The sequence below is a fragment of the Amaranthus tricolor genome, chromosome 7 (genome assembly GCF_026212465.1).
Source record: "Amaranthus tricolor cultivar Red isolate AtriRed21 chromosome 7, ASM2621246v1, whole genome shotgun sequence".
NCBI classification, from domain to species: Eukaryota; Viridiplantae; Streptophyta; class Magnoliopsida; order Caryophyllales; family Amaranthaceae; genus Amaranthus; species Amaranthus tricolor.
In genome coordinates this window covers 20,174,273-20,192,690 of record NC_080053.1, presented here as the reverse complement: position 1 = coordinate 20,192,690, position 18,418 = coordinate 20,174,273, and the positions used below count along the sequence as shown (strand labels likewise).

At 33.9% G+C, this 18,418-nt stretch overlaps 2 protein-coding genes across 6 annotated transcripts; one reads left to right on the top strand and one right to left on the bottom strand.

Moving 5' to 3' along the window:
* Nucleotides 1-1,217: 1,217 nt before the first annotated feature.
* On the top strand, nucleotides 1,218-8,995 carry LOC130818965 (sodium/hydrogen exchanger 2-like). Of its 4 annotated transcripts, XM_057685253.1 has the most exons (17): nucleotides 1,218-1,747; nucleotides 2,329-2,507; nucleotides 2,592-2,694; nucleotides 2,790-3,128; nucleotides 3,242-3,360; nucleotides 3,446-3,543; nucleotides 3,967-4,026; nucleotides 4,125-4,171; nucleotides 4,888-5,082; nucleotides 5,188-5,234; nucleotides 6,153-6,219; nucleotides 6,362-6,462; nucleotides 6,545-6,646; nucleotides 6,786-6,924; nucleotides 7,002-7,064; nucleotides 7,194-7,277; nucleotides 8,069-8,995. In XM_057685253.1, the coding sequence occupies exons 4-17, from the start codon at nucleotides 2,955-2,957 to the stop codon at nucleotides 8,405-8,407; spliced, it is 1,635 nt and encodes a 544-aa protein (XP_057541236.1). In that variant the 5' UTR covers nucleotides 1,218-1,747; nucleotides 2,329-2,507; nucleotides 2,592-2,694; nucleotides 2,790-2,954; the 3' UTR covers nucleotides 8,408-8,995. The 4 variants fall into 4 exon arrangements, with proteins under 4 accessions (XP_057541236.1, XP_057541237.1, XP_057541238.1 ...); XM_057685254.1 differs by lacking the exon at nucleotides 2,329-2,507 and having other exon boundaries at nucleotides 8,069-8,987; XM_057685252.1 differs by lacking the exon at nucleotides 2,329-2,507 and having other exon boundaries at nucleotides 1,254-1,747; nucleotides 2,508-2,694; nucleotides 8,069-8,987.
* Nucleotides 8,996-10,259: 1,264 nt separating this feature from the next.
* Nucleotides 10,260-16,460, bottom strand: LOC130818966 (vesicle-associated protein 2-2-like). 2 transcript variants are annotated; one of them, XM_057685256.1, is made up of 9 exons: nucleotides 16,141-16,460; nucleotides 15,499-15,577; nucleotides 15,048-15,118; nucleotides 14,857-14,938; nucleotides 13,363-13,478; nucleotides 13,179-13,286; nucleotides 12,317-12,637; nucleotides 11,141-11,218; nucleotides 10,260-10,743 (listed from the first exon to the last, which is right to left on the bottom strand). In XM_057685256.1, the coding sequence occupies exons 2-9, from the start codon at nucleotides 15,542-15,544 to the stop codon at nucleotides 10,630-10,632; spliced, it is 936 nt and encodes a 311-aa protein (XP_057541239.1). In that variant the 5' UTR covers nucleotides 15,545-15,577; nucleotides 16,141-16,460; the 3' UTR covers nucleotides 10,260-10,629. The 2 variants fall into 2 exon arrangements, with proteins under 2 accessions (XP_057541239.1, XP_057541240.1); XM_057685257.1 differs by lacking the exon at nucleotides 16,141-16,460 and adding an exon at nucleotides 15,798-15,909.
* Between the last annotated feature and the right edge of the window lie 1,958 nt (nucleotides 16,461-18,418).

Here is an 18,418-nt window from a genome sequence, read left to right as displayed (position 1 = left end):
ATTAAGTCTCAAAATGAAAAAAGTGTGAATTTTAAAAATTTTAAAAAGTTAGAGACAATTGATTAAGATAAAGGATAAATTCGTGATTTTATAATCAACCAATGTCCTTTATGTAAAAGATATACTTTCTTAAAATGATAAATAGTCTGATAAAGACAAATAAATTGAAATTGTTTTTTGTTATTAGTTAGCAATTAGTATTTGTCTTTTAAGAATGTCAAGGGTAATTTTGCTTCTTCAGTGGAAAAAAAAACTAATTTCTTTAGTAAGGTTAAACAACTAAGATTTGCCCATGGTATATGGAAAATTTGGGTTTATTTGGAAAATACTGTCCGTTTAGTGGTACTAAATGATAATAATGGAAATGATTTATAGTGTAAAATTTCTTCAAATTATTCCTATGACAATGAAACTAAACTTTGATCACAAAAAAGTTTTTTTGTTTATAAATTTCCATTATCACTTAATACTATCCTCCCAATATAATAAGCTTTGGGATAAATTTTATAAAGAAAATGAGATGATTAAAGTTGGACAACCATGACAATCAAGGTAACCAACAGATTTTTCAACCAAAATTATACTAATTTTTATATCTATTACCATCATTTATTACTACATACCAAACGGATCATTAAAGAAAAACTTGGGCATATATGAGCATCAATGTCAAGTACAATCAGGTCAAGAATAATGTTTTGTCATTAAAAATGACACTTTTTTTTGGGAAAAGTAATCTTAAATAATATAATTTTTTATGATTTTCTTACAATAATTACAATTATTGATTAATCATGAATAAATCTAACTTTATGGGGTATTTTCCTAGAGTAAACTTAAGTATCCGGATGGCCTGCTATCGTAGGTATTTTACCAAAAAAAGTAAACTGAAAATTAATATAAAGTTAGAGAAAAATTTTGAAAATTTACATAAAAAAATCTAAAAAATTTTAACAATTTTTAAATATTTTTTCGATATTTATTTGAATTTATTGTTTTTTCAAAAAATAAAAAGTTGCTATATAGCAGATCGTCCGATTAATCAACATTGATTCTAGCATAATTTTAAATTAATTTTGAACTCAAGTCAAGTCGCATGAATTCGGTTACAAGTTCGGATAACTATAAGATTGCCGTGTCTGTTTTGAGCAACTTCGCAAAGAAGTAAAGAGAGGAATCACGAGTTGCAACTTGTAAAGTACTTGCCACCTTCTCATATTTGGTTGTATACACTCCATAGATTGGGCTCAACAACTTACTATACCTTCCCTAATCTAATGCCTGATTGTGATCCCTCACTCATTATTCTTCTCTTCTTTCCTCTTTGGACTTCTCCTACTCCTACTACTTATACTTAAAGCTTCTTCCCTTTTTCAATTATTATATTATCTATTTTTTTTCATTTTCCTTTCCATTTTTATTAATTTTTTTAAACCAACTTTTCTCTCTATTCTTCCAGAGATTTCCCTTACATCTTATTTCTTCCCAAATCCCACCTTAATTCTTGTTTTTTCTCCGTATACTCATTTTTTTTCTTCCACTTAAAAATAAATATTGGGTCTTTTTCAAAAATTAAAATTATTTCAGTTAGAACAAATATACTTTCCGACTACCTTATTATTCAAAAATAAAAGAATTAATTTTACAAAAAGGGGTAAATTTTGCTGTTTATGAGAATTATGGGATTGATTCTTAAAGTTGCATACTTTTGAATGTCCCTAAGTTGATGATGCTTGGATATGCATTGGTATGTTTTTGTTTGTTATTCTTGAAACAATTGTGGAATTTTTTTTATAAAATCTACTCCATTAAATTTATTACATTTTGAATTATGTATTAAATTCAAGTGGGAGTACTCCTATTATTTTTAAAATGATTCCAAGCATTGGATTTATTCCAGGCAATCACTATTCATTGTATTGGTTGTTTTGTTTTCTTATAAATAAATTACTATTATTAAAGAAGATTTTTTTTTTTCAATCATGGAATAAATTTCAGTGAATGAGTTGTTTTCTTGATTGATTATAATATTTAATAATTGTTGCTAATTTAAGAATCTGAATTCTGTTGCTAATTTAAGCATCTGGGGTTCCTCATATTTTAAGCATATAAACATGATTAAGTGGTCCTATTGCTATATAATATCATCATTTGTCTTTATGCTTGATTTGTTAATAAAATTTGTTTTTATTGTATTTAATATATCTTTTTGTAAATTGTACGTATTCATGTTATTTCTTAAATTCGGGTCTTACACATTAGTAGCAATATAAAAAAATAAGCTAAAATAAATTAATAGTAACAAGGGTAATATATCAAGTATTTCAGAACACGGAGATAGGTTACAACAAGTCGGATATAGTCAAAAACAAGCACATACCGTTAGAGTATTTCAACCATCAACTTAAGCTTTTTGGTTGAGTTGGTTCCTTGACATGCTATTAGAAACCTGGTCACGAGTTTGAATTTTAATCACATCTCATTTAAAGTGGAATATTCAACGTCAGGTATGAGGGCTACATGTGCTGTATTCATATTTCTAATGCCTCAATCATCAACTTAAGCTTTTGGTTGAGTTGGTTTCTTGACAGACAAACTGAAGTACCAAGTATCCGGGGATGTATTGGGTATCTAGTGAAGTATTGGTACTACATACAACATACTGATAATTAGAGCATATGAAAGAGTTAAGAAGTATGAATATTATTTTGTGCTTTGTCCTACTTGGTTTAATTTTAGCTTCAATAATTGACTTTCAATAATTATTATGTCTTATTACTTGTATGCAGAATTCATATGGTACAATTTTTTCAAGTTCTTGAGATGGGCAGCAAGGAGACATAGAATCTGCAAACACATAAAAATCGAATTCTACATACATAACACATTTGTATACATATTTCGTATATCTTTGTTTCGGTTTTTGTTTGATTGTTCGAAAAAATATTGACGCCATGATGCTTCTATTGAGCTCTCTATTTAGCAAAATTGATGCACTAACAACTTCTGATCATGGTTCTGTGGTTTCAATGAATATGTTCGTGGCACTTCTGTGTGGTTGTATCGTAATTGGCCATCTTCTTGAGGAAAATCGATGGATGAATGAGTCCATCACGGCTTTACTTATTGTAAGTTCATCGTTCTTTGTTTGGTTGATTCAAGTATGCTACGTATCATCAATGCTCGTCGTTTGAATTGGGGGATCTTGATTTGTATAATTTTGTGTGTTTTCTGTTGTCAGGGTATAGCCACCGGAGTTGTGATTCTTCTAATAAGCGGAGGAAAGAGTTCGCATTTGTTGGTGTTTAGCGAAGATCTTTTCTTCATCTATCTTCTTCCGCCAATTATTTTTAATGCTGGGTTTGTTTGCTTTTGTTTCGATCACATTTGTAGCTTTTGGGTTTAAACCCGGGTGGTGATATGATTGGGTTCGATTTCTTTTCAGTTTTCAGGTGAAAAAGAAGCAATTCTTTCGGAACTTCATTACTATCATGATGTTTGGAGCTGTTGGGACATTGGTATCATTCACCATCATATCTCTAGGTAATGAAAACTTGTATGAATTTGTTTAGTCCAAGCACTATGAAGCTATGTTACTCGGAATTTTCATTTTGCTTCACGTTCCCGTGTCTGATCCTTGATATTCGTTCCCGTGTCTGATCCTTGATATTCGGACATTGGTATGACACTTAGACACTTCATTTTAGGCGTAAAATTGAAAATTTAGACGTATACGATACATGGACATGTACCGGTATCCAACATCAGTACCCGAGTCTGATCCTTAATACTTGGATATTAGTATGACACTTAGACACATCATTTTAGGCGTAAAATTGAATATTTAGACGTATCTGACAGCTGAACACGTACCAGTATCCAACATCAGTACCCGAGGCAAGTAACATAGCTTGGTAGTATGCTTCTTTTGGATTCTCAATGCTGATTTTGTGTTATATGATGCAGGAGCAATGACATTTTTTAAGAAGATGGATATTGGTTCTTTGGATTTGATAGATTATCTTGGTATTTATTTACTTTGCATAATGATCTTTTCTTGTTATAGGCTTATAGCATTTGTTACATCTTTGCTTGAGATTTAATACTTTGCTCCACAACTTCAGCAATCGGTGCAATATTTGCTGCAACGGATTCTGTTTGCACACTTCAGGTAATTAATTGTCAAAGAATTGGAATCATACACCCCAAATCAAAAGCTTAAGTTAATGGTTGAACCCCAAAATATGTTATATACTCTAATACATCCCCTCACACGAGAGCCTTTAGGTTAGAAGTGTGAATGCAGCAATACCTTCCTTATACCTGGCGCGCTGAATATTTCACTTTAAGCGAGGGGTGGTTGAGATTAAAGGTGTTCAACTGCCGTGTCGATGAGCCGGATCGGGGTGGGTCATGTCAAATTTTAAATGGGTTGGGGAAGGTCAAAGCTCATTTGAATCCGACCCATTTTTAAAAGCTCATATAATGGTTTTTTATTCTTATTTTTTGGCCGGTTGGGTCGATCCACTTATGTATATAATAATATCATATAAAAAAAGATGGTAATATTTTTTTCGCAACTGATTCCTATAATTATTTGGCTCGGCCTGACCCTTCACACCAAGGCCCGTTGATAACCTGACCCGCTAATGACCCATTAAAATGTAACTCGACCCTTGATCCGTTGGGTCGATCCACCCCGTTAAACACCTCTAGTTGAGATTCAAACTCGTGACCTTTTGTCACACTGGCTTTTGATACCATGCGAAGGAACCAACTTTACCAAAACTTTAAGCCGATGGTTGAGGCTCCAGGATATGTTATATACTCTAACACAACGCTGAACCCTATCAGTTCCGGATTTAATAATTGTCTTTCATTGTGCAGGTGCTTAATCAGGATGAGACTCCTCTCCTCTACAGTCTGGTGTTTGGCGAGGGTGTTGTTAACGATGCCACATCCGTGGTGCTTTTTAACGCGCTTAAGAGCTTCGACCTCTCGAAAATCGATCACAGAATCGCTCTAACGTTTATTGGCAACTTCTTGTACTTATTTTTCTCAAGCACTGTGCTTGGTGCTATGGTAATTCTGCTGTTTGCCTTATTTGTGTCATTCTGTTTCTCCATAGCTTATCAATATGTATGCTGGGTTTGATTTGTTTTAAAATACAATTTGTGCTCTTTGCAGACTGGTTTGGTCAGTGCTTACATTATCAAAAAGCTATACTTCGGAAGGTATGTTTTACTTGAATTTGGATACTTATATTAAGTTTTAAATTATTATGAAATATTCATCAAAAAACTTTCATAATCCTAATTGTTTAAAAGATCGTGGTAATAGGGAATAAGAAAAAGAAAGAAGTATGTTGTCCGAGACGAACTCGCCTAAATAAATTTTCATTGAAAAAGTATTTATTTAAGGTTTCGTACCATAGTGCAAAAATACGGCAATGTTTGTTGGTATGTGTTTATGGGCGTGATGCGGTTGTGGTTCAGTTAAATATCAATCAAAACCATAAAATATCCTTTACAACGATCTAAAACGTGGTTTTTTTATCCCTTTAATGCGGGTGATATGCAACAACAACGATGCTGAGCCTTAATCCCAAAAGATTGGGTCGGCTACCTAAACCAATATATCAGTTTCAATGGTTGTCCATATGGATTCTTCTTCTCCATTCATACTGATTTCTACCATCTCAATTTATGAGTCTAGGTCATATCTTTTTCCATTCCTGTCCTCCAAGTCATCTTCGGTCTTTTTCGCTCTTTTTACGTCTCTCGAGCTTCAGCTTTCCATCGCCTTTACCGGTTTGTTAACACCCCGTCTTCGCACATGTCCAAACCATCTTAAACGATTCTCTTTTATCGTTTTTTTTATATTTGCGTCTCCTACACTCTTTCTTATATAGGCTACAAACAAGAAAGAAACCTTCATTTTAGAATAGTACGGAAGGTTTAAGCTTGTTGGCAATTAAAATGCATTTTTCGTGTTGCTCGCATTCGTTAAAAATAAAGATATATCTCCTATGCCATGCCAATGGCTTATCTTGGAGAACATCCAACCCCTTAAAACACCGCAAAGATTATCGAGAAAATACTAATCCTAATTTTAAATCGATATGTTCTAATGAAATTCTTGCTACATTGTAGGCATTCGACTGATCGTGAAGTTGCTTTAATGATGCTTATGGCTTATCTCTCTTACATGCTTGCAGAAGTAAGCTTCTATATTTCCATTTTTGTTAATCAGTGTCTTTTCCTATTTCTTATCTCTAAAACACTTCTCTTTTAATACAAGTCTTGTTTCATTCAAGTGGGTGTACTTTGTGTTTCAGCTGATTCATGTTTTCTTCCTGCAGCTGTTCTATTTGAGTGGGATTCTTACAGTATTCTTCTGTGGGATCGTCATGTCACATTATACATGGCACAACGTGACCGAGAGCTCTAGAATAACCACCAAGTACGGTGGCTCATCTTACCATCTTCGTACGACTTATAATTTCTCACGGTTGTCCTAACCATCTTACCATCTTCTTTGACAGGCATGCTTTCGCAACACTGTCTTTCGTTGCAGAGACTTTTCTATTTCTATATGTTGGTATGGACGCACTAGACATCGAGAAGTGGAAATTCGTGAGTGACAGGTATCATGAGATCTCGAATTTTCGATTCATAGACACTGATCTTCGAGCACTTTCAAAATTAATTTCAATTTTCCGAGTTTAAAATCTTGCACATGTTTGAATCTTAATGTTTCGTTTCGGCCCTTGATGTCCTCGGCAGTCCTGGAACTTCTGTTGCCGTGAGTTCTATATTGCTCGGTTTAGTGATGGTTGGGCGAGCAGCTTTTGTTTTCCCGATATCCTTGTTAACAAACTTTTTCAAGAAATCTTCGAGTGAAAAGGTCACCTTCAAACAACAGGCAAGTTTCTATCATGCATATTCGGACATTGTTCTTAATCGATTGATATGAAGCTAACGTAAATTCTTTGACTATAGATAATCATATGGTGGGCGGGTCTCATGAGAGGCGCTGTCTCCATGGCACTTGCTTATAATCAAGTATGTCGTTGAATCTATCCCAACGTCTCTTAGTCCTTTAAACCGTTCTTTGATCAATTTTCTAGGACACGAGCACCATCATTAGTTCTTATGAGATCATTGCTTATGAATTCTCCATGGTTTATGCAGTTTACGAAGGGGGGTCATACGCAGCTGAGGGGAAATGCGATGATGATCACGAGCACCATATCCGTTGTTCTTTTCAGTACAATGGTAAGTTGCAATTTCAATATCTAGCTGTTGCTTACTCTTGAGAAAGGTTCTTTAGTCATATGAATTTCTCGTTTTCTTAAGATTTGGGTTGCTTGTCTAGCGAGCTCAACATGCTTCTAATTCAGTTGAGAAATTAGAGAAATGAAACAGTCTCACTGTGAGACCATCTCTATTGACCTGACCCAATTCACACTTATTGTCTTAAAGTGATCGTTTACAGTTTTTAAGTGAGCGCTCATAACCTTTAACATAAGTAATCAATTAGCGAAATGGGTTGATTATATTGGCTTGTCACATGGTCTGACGGTCTCATACAAGACTTGCTTTAATGGTTAATATTTTAGGGGCCATATCTAATGTTTCACCCCGGGCGTCTAAAATCTTGGGGCCGACCCTGGGTGTAGTCAATGGCAGTGGATCCATCTTCCTTCTTTTCGGACAAGTATTGAATGAAGAGAAAATAGTGTAATATACTTCGCCAGATAATTCGTTATTTGTGTTCGCAATTCGCTCAAAATGAACTTATAATAAACTAAACCGACCATAATTCTTCTTTTTCAATTGCGATTCACAAGGAGATTGACGAATCATGTGAGAATGAGCGAGAGAGGAAGGGAAATGAAAACAAATGAAATTCTTCTCGAGCTTGTAAAGAATCGGAGGGAATAAGCTTTACTTATGCTTCCTTTCCGTCTTCTTTTTGATCTGAATTTCGAACGTAATGTAATTCTCGAAAACGAAGTTTCGATTTGATATCGTTGTTGGTGAGCTGATTATTCTAGTTTCTACAGGTGTTTGGACTGCTTACAAAGCCACTTATATTGTTTTTGCTGCCTCAACCAAAGCACTTTACTAGCGCCAGTACTGTATCAGACCTGGGGAGCCCGAAATCATTTATCTTGCCGCTTCTCGATGGCCAAGATTACGAAGTTAATAACGATGATACAACTGATCGGAATCTTATTCATCCCAATAGCCTCCGTATGCTTCTAAATGCACCTACGCACACCGTCCACTATTACTGGCGCAAATTCGACAATGCTTTTATGCGCCCTGTATTTGGTGGCCGTGGTTTTGTTCCTTATGTCCCAGGCTCCCCTACCGAACAAAGTAATCATACTTTATCCTGAGAGAACATTAGAAAAAAAAGGTTATAGCAAACGGGCTCTAAAAGGTCGAGGACTCGAGATTGACCTTAACGATGAAGAGCTTTAGTATGTGGCCGTAGAGTTGCATTGTACTTTTGTGTATAGATGTAGATTACACTTGCACTGCGGAATAGGTTAACAATGTTCCTCGACAATATGGCAATTCGATGTATTTGTTGGTTTTAGCTAGAATGTTAGCATGTTTTGTAATCCTATGATCATATTAGTTTTTGGCTGGAGAAAATGGTTTGTGTTTATGTTGATGGTTATATCAAGATTCAAGACCCTACTGTCTTTATGCTTGATCAAGCTAATTGTCATTTTGCGCACTCTTTCCATTTCCTTCCATTACCTTTTATTGAAAAGGGTTTACTTCAATTTGCACCTTTTTGCTACATTTTATTAATCTTACTCTATTTTATACTTTTTAAGTATATGTGCTTGCATGAATGTAGAGCTTTGCCAAAGTGGGTTCGGGCCACTGCTTGAAACATGCCACCCATGGCTTTCCATAGTTTTGGCCATCGATAAGAATATGAAAGAAAGAGTATGTGGGGTAGGAGTTCATAGAAAAGAGTGGAAGGACCATAGAATATAACCTGGTTTTATGGTTGTTGAGTTGCAGCTTAGAGAATCATGGTTAAAAAGAGATGAAGGCAAGAAAATGGGTATGTAGACAAAACCTATTAGTTGGTCTGACGTGAATGAAGGACATTAGTGTGATATTGTCCGCTTTAAGCTGAATTTGCACATATTTTTTTGGACATCTTTCCAGAAGGCCTTATATTCTAGTTAGATCACTTATACGTGTCTCAACTTTTTTCTTTTTTTTTTTTAATGTGAAACTTGGGATGCACACTCAACAATCCCTTGCATAATCCGTAGACTACTTAATTCGTGTCCTCTCCTTCAAAGATAGCATGTCTCCTTGTACTGTGCTTAACCACTAGACCTGCTTTCTTTACCATGTCAATAAAACTCTCAATACAAGTCACCAAGACTAGATTCTCCCATCCTAAGGTAACACGACGAATCCGACCACATATATGCTCGAGCAATCTAGATTGTCACTCACGGTGTTGCTCTATTTTACACATATTTCCCCAGTTGAACCTTCAGTTCTAATACTAATTGTTGAACCCACCAATCTTGAATGATCCACATTAGTGTTATATTATTCGCTTTCTCCCGAGTCACACAAATTTATTTTTAACACTTTTTCAAAACATCTCATACTAATTTGGAGTTAGATCATTTATATGTCTATAAAAGTATCATTTATACGTCTATAAATTTTTTTTTGTGGGACCTAGGACGTAGACTAACACTATGGACGGATTTTTCCTTTTTGGTGGCTATGAGTGCAGTGCAGCGGCTGCAAAATTTAGAGGCTGGCCATGAAAAAGGTGTTGACGCCTACAAAGAATCTTCTTGTTGCAGTAGTAAGAGGAGTACTCACCTAAGTTAGGTAACAAGAATAATTACAAAACAATAACTTTCCTAAACTATAAAATTTACAGTATATACTAAAAACATCATCTTCCATTACCTTTGTACTCTTTGACGTAAAAACAGTATATAAAAACCAACACGGGAACAAGATTTCACAGGACTAATAAGTTCAAGATAAACAAAAAGTTGTTGAAACGAGCAACAAAAATTTCTCAATAGAGGGTGTATGAATAAAGAAATAAGACAAGAGTTTAGATCGCTCACAGTAGTTCTAATGACTATCACTGAACAAACCAATCTTACTTGAGACATACTATATCGATAGGGGGTGTACTCTTACCTGTTTGTGATGTGGATGAGATCAAAGTGAAATGCAGGGACGCACGCAAATGTGTATTTATGTAATACACAAACGTTTGCAGTACTTCAATACAGTAAAAGTAAGAGGCCGAAACAAACTATATCTATATAACTATTTCACACACTAGACGAAGCATCTGTGTTCATATACTATCGATTATTCTGAGAGTATTCTCATCATCTCAATTCTTAAGAAGCATATTAAAAGGCGGAGGGGTTGTATGGTCATTTACAAATAATATAAAATCACCTTAAAATTTAACATATACACAATACCTCCTGATTCTCAAAACTACAATCGCAACTTATCTTGGCTCTGCACGAACGAAGCTTTGCCTATTCTTTTTGATGGAAGAAGCGGACAGTGTGGGTGGATGCTCCAAGGTCATTTGTCATGGATGAAAGCCATATCCAGCAATGAGACTGATGAGTGCTACCATGCAGACAAACAGAAGGGGAAAACCATCCTGCACTCTTCTTTCCACTTTTCTCGTTTTTAAAAAAGTCTGCATTCAATTCACAAACAAAAGAAGATACTTGTCAGCCATTAATAAACATTTATAAGGGCATCGGCGTTAAGCTACCAACATCAGCCAAAAAAATGCTAGTCAATAAGACTCCCATTGGCCATCACCACAATGTCTTCCCAAACAAGATGATATCTTGAGGCAGGAAGGCTGATCGTTTTCTTCAATTTAAGTCTTTCCACAAGGCTATTTTCCTTTATAATTATTTACTTCTTTTTTATTCTGAATGAAGTAAAAAAGAATCATCTCCTCATTCAGATCCTTTAACTGCTGAATCTATATTCTATTGCATTTTAAAATAATTCTTTTGATGTAGAATAGTAGTTCTGATTATCATAAATACAGGGAAAAATACTATAATGGGTTTTTAGTATACCATTTCTTGTTTCAGTTTCTCCCTTTCTTGAATGATCAGCCACCTGTCTTCTGTCAAATTTGATATCGTCATTTCTGCCTGCAAAATCCATAGGATAAGCTTTGGCTATTGGCATACATGAAATAAAGAAGACACAGATAACTTTGAATGTCAGCAAGGGTTATGTAACCATGTCAGAAGAGGTTTGTCATGCATGTGTTTAAAGCAAAATAAGGACAACTATGACCTAATGTAGTTTAGAATTATTGATCAAACTTCAAAGGGCTCATCATTCATCTATTTGTAAGTAGCTACCAAAAATATGCAATGAACTTTGAATTTCAACAATCCAGTTGTGCAAAGCATCATCATACACAGTTACACCCATAAGAATGGTGCAGTTCCAAAATCAAGAGACATAAAAGGGGAACTATCATCATGCATGTGATCAATCCAAAAGTGCAAAATATTGGCCACATTAATGGAACACGACCGCATTTTAAAGATTTTTGAGGTTGCCCCGACCGCGATATAGACCGCAATAACCTCAAAACCATCCGCTTTGACCACAAATGTGATTACGACACCATTACTGCGAGTCCATAACAGCATCCAAGATATTGTACTCTTTGTTCCGAAACTCCCAAACATAAATTATATTCTACTACAAATATATCCAAGCAACTGCCACAAAATGATACAATAGCCAGTAAATCAAATGCGACAATGTCCATTGCCAGCTTTAAGAAAAATGCGAGAATATGATTACGTACAGTAAGATTATTTCAAGCATTATCCTTAACTGTGTCTTTCCAGTAACAGTTTGAAGAAGCAAAGCCTACAAATATTCTTTAGCAAGCCACAGCTTAGCAACAAGTTTCCATACAAGCAGCCAATTAATGTTTTATTTAAAAAAAGTTAATTAAGTTAATGAAAATCAGTTTTTTTTTTTGTTAGTTTCTAAACTAAATATTGGGTCAGCTCATATTAAATTGTCTAACGATGAGACGGTCTTAATAAAGAAGTTGTCAAAACTTAAGTAATCAGGTAATATAACTCTTGAAAGGAAGCAAAAGTGCAAAAAGAAGGTTACAAAGAGAGAACAACGCAGGGAAAAAGAAGAGAACCAAAGAGAAAAAACAAGAGGCATCATACAAGCACAATGTTAAGATCTTGTATAGCAAGTTAGCAACTGACCTTGCTTAGCTTTGACTCAAGTTCATGTAGTTTTGATTTCATTTCTTCTACATCCAAGAATAATCTTTGCTCCTCATCACTCATTGACATTTTTGAGTCGATCACTTTTGATTCCTCATTGTTTCTTGTCACTAGTTCTTGTTCTTTAGTAAGTTCAGATTCCACATCTTTCTCCATACTTAAGTCAACATCCTTAATTGGTTCAAACTTCACCTGCTTAATTGGTTCTGCTTTTACATCCTGAATAGGAGAAACATCTGCATCCTTCACTTGATTCAAATCCCGATTATTTATGATTTTTGACACAATATGTGCATCAGCCTATAGAAATAAAAAGTGTAAATCAATATAACCAGAAAAATTAGCAAGCATCTTGGAACAATGGAAAACAGCAAGATGTTTATTATCTGTTGAAAGGAAACATAGAATATCAACAATTGATTTATCTAATCAGAAAAACCAAGTGTCAAGCAGGTCTAACAGCAGCAGTACATTGCCCCAAAGCCACCAAAGTGGCTCCCACCAAGGCCCGGGCAAGGGGGTCCAGAATCCAGAAGTACGCAGCCTTAACCTTGCATAACAAAGAGCCTCTAACCTGTTGACCCTTGATTGTGAAGACCATTTGTTGCTTCACATGTACAAAAAGTATACATGGATTGAAATTTAATGAGAACCAAGCATAAGATGTGAAAGAAAAACGCCTAAACTAATACAAACATAGAATAAGCAGGACTTAATTTTATAGCACAAGTTGCAAAAGATACAAAACCAGAAGATAAATTTACTTTGCTCCATAAAATGCGAATGGGAGTGCGTACTATACAGAATACTAATATCTTACTCATATTTCATGAATGAGTACCTGCTTCAGCATTTCATTGATGGTAGGCTCTGGAAAATTGGATGGTGCCATGACAAGGCTCACCCTCATCTTAATATCCTCAACTAATTTCACACCATCCTTAGCAAACTGCAAGGAAACCAATAACCATGGCAAGTAGTTGACTTAAAAATTTAAAATTTTAGTATTAACAACTCAACGATACCATTTCAGATGTCATGTGCTCCTCCAATGTTCCCTCAGGGACAATTGTGCTTTGAACCAGGAACTTATCTTTGCATGTGAGGTCAACCGGAGTTGTTTTTATAGCTTGCATAATGACTGTATCGACAGAAGAACAAAGAGCGAGAGTGACTTCAGCAACTAAAATAAAAACAATGGAGATATGGAGCAAAACAAGGAGTGAGGACGAATAGGCTATAATCCTACTGGCTAAATTGATAAATCCTGACATGACTAGCCGAAAACACCATGTGACCATCTATTTATCTTTTTATTTGTTATTTTAAAGTGCTAAAACACAAGGCCAACATAACTATCTTTAGAAATTAATTGCACATGAATAACTGGTGTATGAACATGTATGTGCTTCAACAAGGAGGAGAAAAAGCAAATAAAAATGGTTTCATGAGGCCAAAGACACATAACAAATCTCATAAATTACGCATGGTTGACATCAGTTAACAGTGACTACGTCATTAGAGATCAGAAGCTCATCACTATGTCTTAGCATTAAGATATTGCTAAAGATGATCAATCACTAACACAGCTCACTAATCTTTCATATAAACTAACAATAACTATAAATTGATCTAAAATTAGTAAAAATTGCTGACAAACTTAAAAAAATAAGAAGAAAAAAAGATGCAGTCACTCTACTACAGGTAGGCACAAGTCTACAATCAGATGCTAGCCATCTCCTATAAACCTAATTAATCAATCTTATCAATACAAATCTTACAGCACTCGGTAGCAGAAGGAAAATAAACCTAATAAATCAATCACATCCAGGCAGTAGGCACACTTATTGATAAACGCTACAAAAGTCCCCAAGTTTAATGATCAAGCATTCGATCTGTCACGGTACAAGAAAATCATAATTTGCTCAAAACTTCAAGAACCTAACTACACAAAACAGCCATCCAATGATTGCCTATGTTAGATTGCTCAATATAACAAATCATCACGCAATTTCGCAACACAAACACTAGACTTATCAATTCACAGAGTTTCTGTTGCTTTATGAAAGTTCCATAGTTCTCAATTTAAATTATAAAGTGACAACTGCTTCAACATTAGTACAAACAATTTGCGTTGAAAAGTAGCATCTTTGAACCACTTACAACTTAGAATATTTTAACACAGCATTTCGGATTGCAAAATAAAAATAATGTAACACCGTCAAACGACTCCAACATGAAATATATGCCACATTTTACTTCAATCATACATGGCCAGCTTTAACAACTTCAACCATAATTTCTATGATTACATTTCATCAGAAAATTTATTTGGTTATGCTATCTTATAATTTTTTGAAAAAAAAAATAGTATTCTTATCTATACATAATAACTCAACATAGACATTGATATAATTGTAGAAGTTAATGAACTAGTACTCTAGTAGTATAAATAGTCATATTCAAACTAATATTTTACAAGGGAGGGAATACTATAAAGATGTTATATAACAGCATACCAACGAATTCATGAACCGATTTGGGCTGAAAAACACCAACATTAGGCCGCACACAATATTTCTTAGGTGATGTTGTCTTAACCTGAAACAATCAATCTAAAAGTCAAAATGTTTTCCTCCAAATCATCACAACCTCAACAAACAAAAACATATGGATACATATAAAAGGCAACCAAACAATCAAATTGTACCTTGAAAGCAAGCCATTGGTCTGTTTTGTTGACAAGGCGAATTGTACATTTGCTCTGTTTGTTCAATTCAACTACAAATCCACAAAGTAAATACAGCAAGTACATTAGTTCATCTTACAAAAAGTGGGTCAATATGAAGACAGTCGCATATAATTAACAAGAAATAAAAAAAACTCTTAGCATCCCACCAATAAGTACGCCGACAAAATCTAGGCTAATAAACAAAAATCAATACACATGGAGTAGCCTTTTGATTAGCTTAGTTCCTAAAGACATGTAGAGGGGTATCATGACTCGGAATTGAATCCCATCCACAATAACTGTGACTCTCTATACACCAAAACGTTTTCCTGTGTTTATATTGGTTAATTTTACACCTAATTATTGCATAATCGACGGAATCACGAAATCATGGAATCACTCAAAAGTAGAACAAAAAAAAGTAGCTAACCAACAAATTTAAGCTCTCGAGGTTGAATCTCCAACTGTGAACTCATGATTTCTTCCTTATGATGATCAACTCTTACACCCTGCATTTTCGACAACAAAATAATAATACAATTATAATCACTATTTTCATAACAAAGCAAAAAAGTACGGAATCATTGAAGAAAAAAGAGAACTATAATAACATTAATCAAAACCCTAGAAACTTTTATAAAGCCTAAAAAAGTTAATTTCACTGATCAACAAGCAAATTAAAGTTAAAAATTGCAGATCATAAAGCATGATCATGCGAAAAAACATTACCAGAATATTCCAAAAAAAGAGAGAAAAATTGAAAAAGAAATTTCAGAATAGTGAATCAAGTACAGAATACGATTCGCGAAATTTTCAAATTTTTCATCGACGAATATAACAAAAGTACTATATATAATTAATTTTCAGAAATGGAATATATGAATATTAAATCGAGAAAGAGATCGTACAATGTGGTAAAAAATAATGATGCAGGATGAATGATCCAAAAATTAAAAATCGTGATAATGGCGATAAGATCACTTCAAGTCAACAATTAATAATTGTAATTAATGATAAAAAAAATATCAAAACGGAGAATTGAAATGTAACAGGTAAAAATATAATAGTGTACCGTGTAACTTCCACAATGCAACAATGGCGTCGATCAAGAGAGTGATGATGGAAGAAGAGTGAAAAGGAAGTAAAAATAGGAGTAATTGTGAAGATAATAATTAGGAATTTCGTTTATAATTGATTGAAAATGGTGATTGGTGAAAAAGAATTAATATAGAATGTTTGGAAATGGGGATGGTGTCTCTGTCTATGGAGTATGGTAGTGGAGGCCGTTGTACCGGCCGTTCTGGTTCTGTTGTGAGCTGTGTATCCCAAATGTGGTTTAGTTATTATGTTAATTTGATTTGATGAATCTTGTGATAAATGAAAATGACATATAATCCATATTCTCCATGCATGTATTTTTGTATTTTGCCCTTTTTTGTCACTTATTCTCTTTATAGATATTGATATATGTCTAATACCTTTGCTCTAAAATATTCATAAATGATTGTCACAGGTTGTATGGAAAAATGTCACTATCAATTGTAAATATAATGGGACAGAGAAAGTAGTCAGGTAAATACGTAGGTCAATAGATAGAAGGGAAGAAATGGCTCTCGTATTTATGAAATAGTGATATTTGATTTGTGTCGCACGTGTAAGGAATGTGTTGTACCAAGTCATATTAAAGGAACACTCGATTTGAAAAATGAATTGCTATTATGTCGAAGTACAGGCATAACACCCTCAAATTTGAACCCTTTAACCTTTAGGAAATATGCTTCAAAATACTATTAATTAATCTATAAGAGGTCACTATCACACTAGTTCACTAAGAAAACTAATTCAAGACTAAAATTAATTACTATAACTTTATTAGATAAGATAATTTCCAAAATATTCAAATATCAAAAACAAATATCACAAAAACTTAAAAACTATTCTAAATGGTTTTATTCCTTACTTTCTCTATAAGGTGCTACATATCTGCAAAATAAAAAAAAAAAAAAAAAGAGACACAAGAAGGAAAAAGATTCCAAAATTAGAAAAACCGAGTAATTTCAACTCCATTTCGTAAAATACTAATTCAATAAAAAGAGTAATTTTAAAGTCGTATAATGTTTTAAAGAAAATATTTATATCACAATCAAATTTCAATCACAAATTCTTGTGAGAGATGGTGTCTTTGAGAGACCATCTCTAATTAGACCGGTCTATTATATATTTTTTAAAATATTATAAGTAGGGATTAAGAATAAAGTAAGTAGAAATTTAAGATATTAAAAGTACGCATTAAAAGTACGGTAAGTAAGTATTAAAGATGATCTAAGTAGATATTAAAAATATGATAAGTAGATATTAGTTATTAATGAGTTAGGCTTGAAATATGTCTCTCAAAGAGACAATCTCTTTAGAGACCAGCTGAATCTCAATTGTAGTAACATACTCAAATCACTTAGCCAATTAAATTCCAATAATAATGGCACACTCAAATTAATTCATTTTAATTAAGAGAAAAAAAACACCAATAGGCACGACAATCCCCAGTTTACATCTTACTTTCATGTTTGAGATTGTCATCTCGAAAAAAATTAAACCATGGTATATATCAGTAAAAAGTCTATTAGTGTGCACATCCTCTCTTGCTTGTACCACATGTCAAGTTAGGAGAGGTTATAATAAATTATAATACTGATTTTCTTATATTTATCTCAACTTTTGATATGGTCATATTTATAATCATTATTAGTGAAACTATGTTTATGTTTATAATAATAATAATAATAATAATAATAATATAATGTTACCTGGATGTGCAAGTTCTAGTGTTGTGACCTTGGCCTTCACAATGCCAACAAGTAATACGTTTCCTTCTTCCTTCATCCATTTTGTTAACAATCCTCTTAGACTTAGACCTTCCCTTACCACGAATTTGATCCGGGTCGTGTCTAATCTCCACACCGGAGTACTGAGGCGATGACCTCTTATCGATCATTGGCATGAAGCATGATTCATATGTGTTTGCGTAACTCTATGAGGTGTAGCAAGGGTCGAAGTGCTCATAAGATAGGTGTCTTTTGATGCATACGGCAAGGATATGTGAATCCCAAACATGTTGGTTTGATGAACATTTTTTAATTTCAGCAAACAATTAGTTTTTTGAAAAATACAATCCCAAACATGTTAATCCCTGTTTCTTTTTGATGAAAGTCAAAGGGGGAGTATTATTTTGGTTTGTAATAGTTTAGTTTTTATTTGCATCATAGCTTAATTTTAATTTTTGCATGCTGTTTTGCTTTGCTTGCATTGGTTGCTTGATTGTGCTCATATTCATGTCAATTCATGTGTTCATT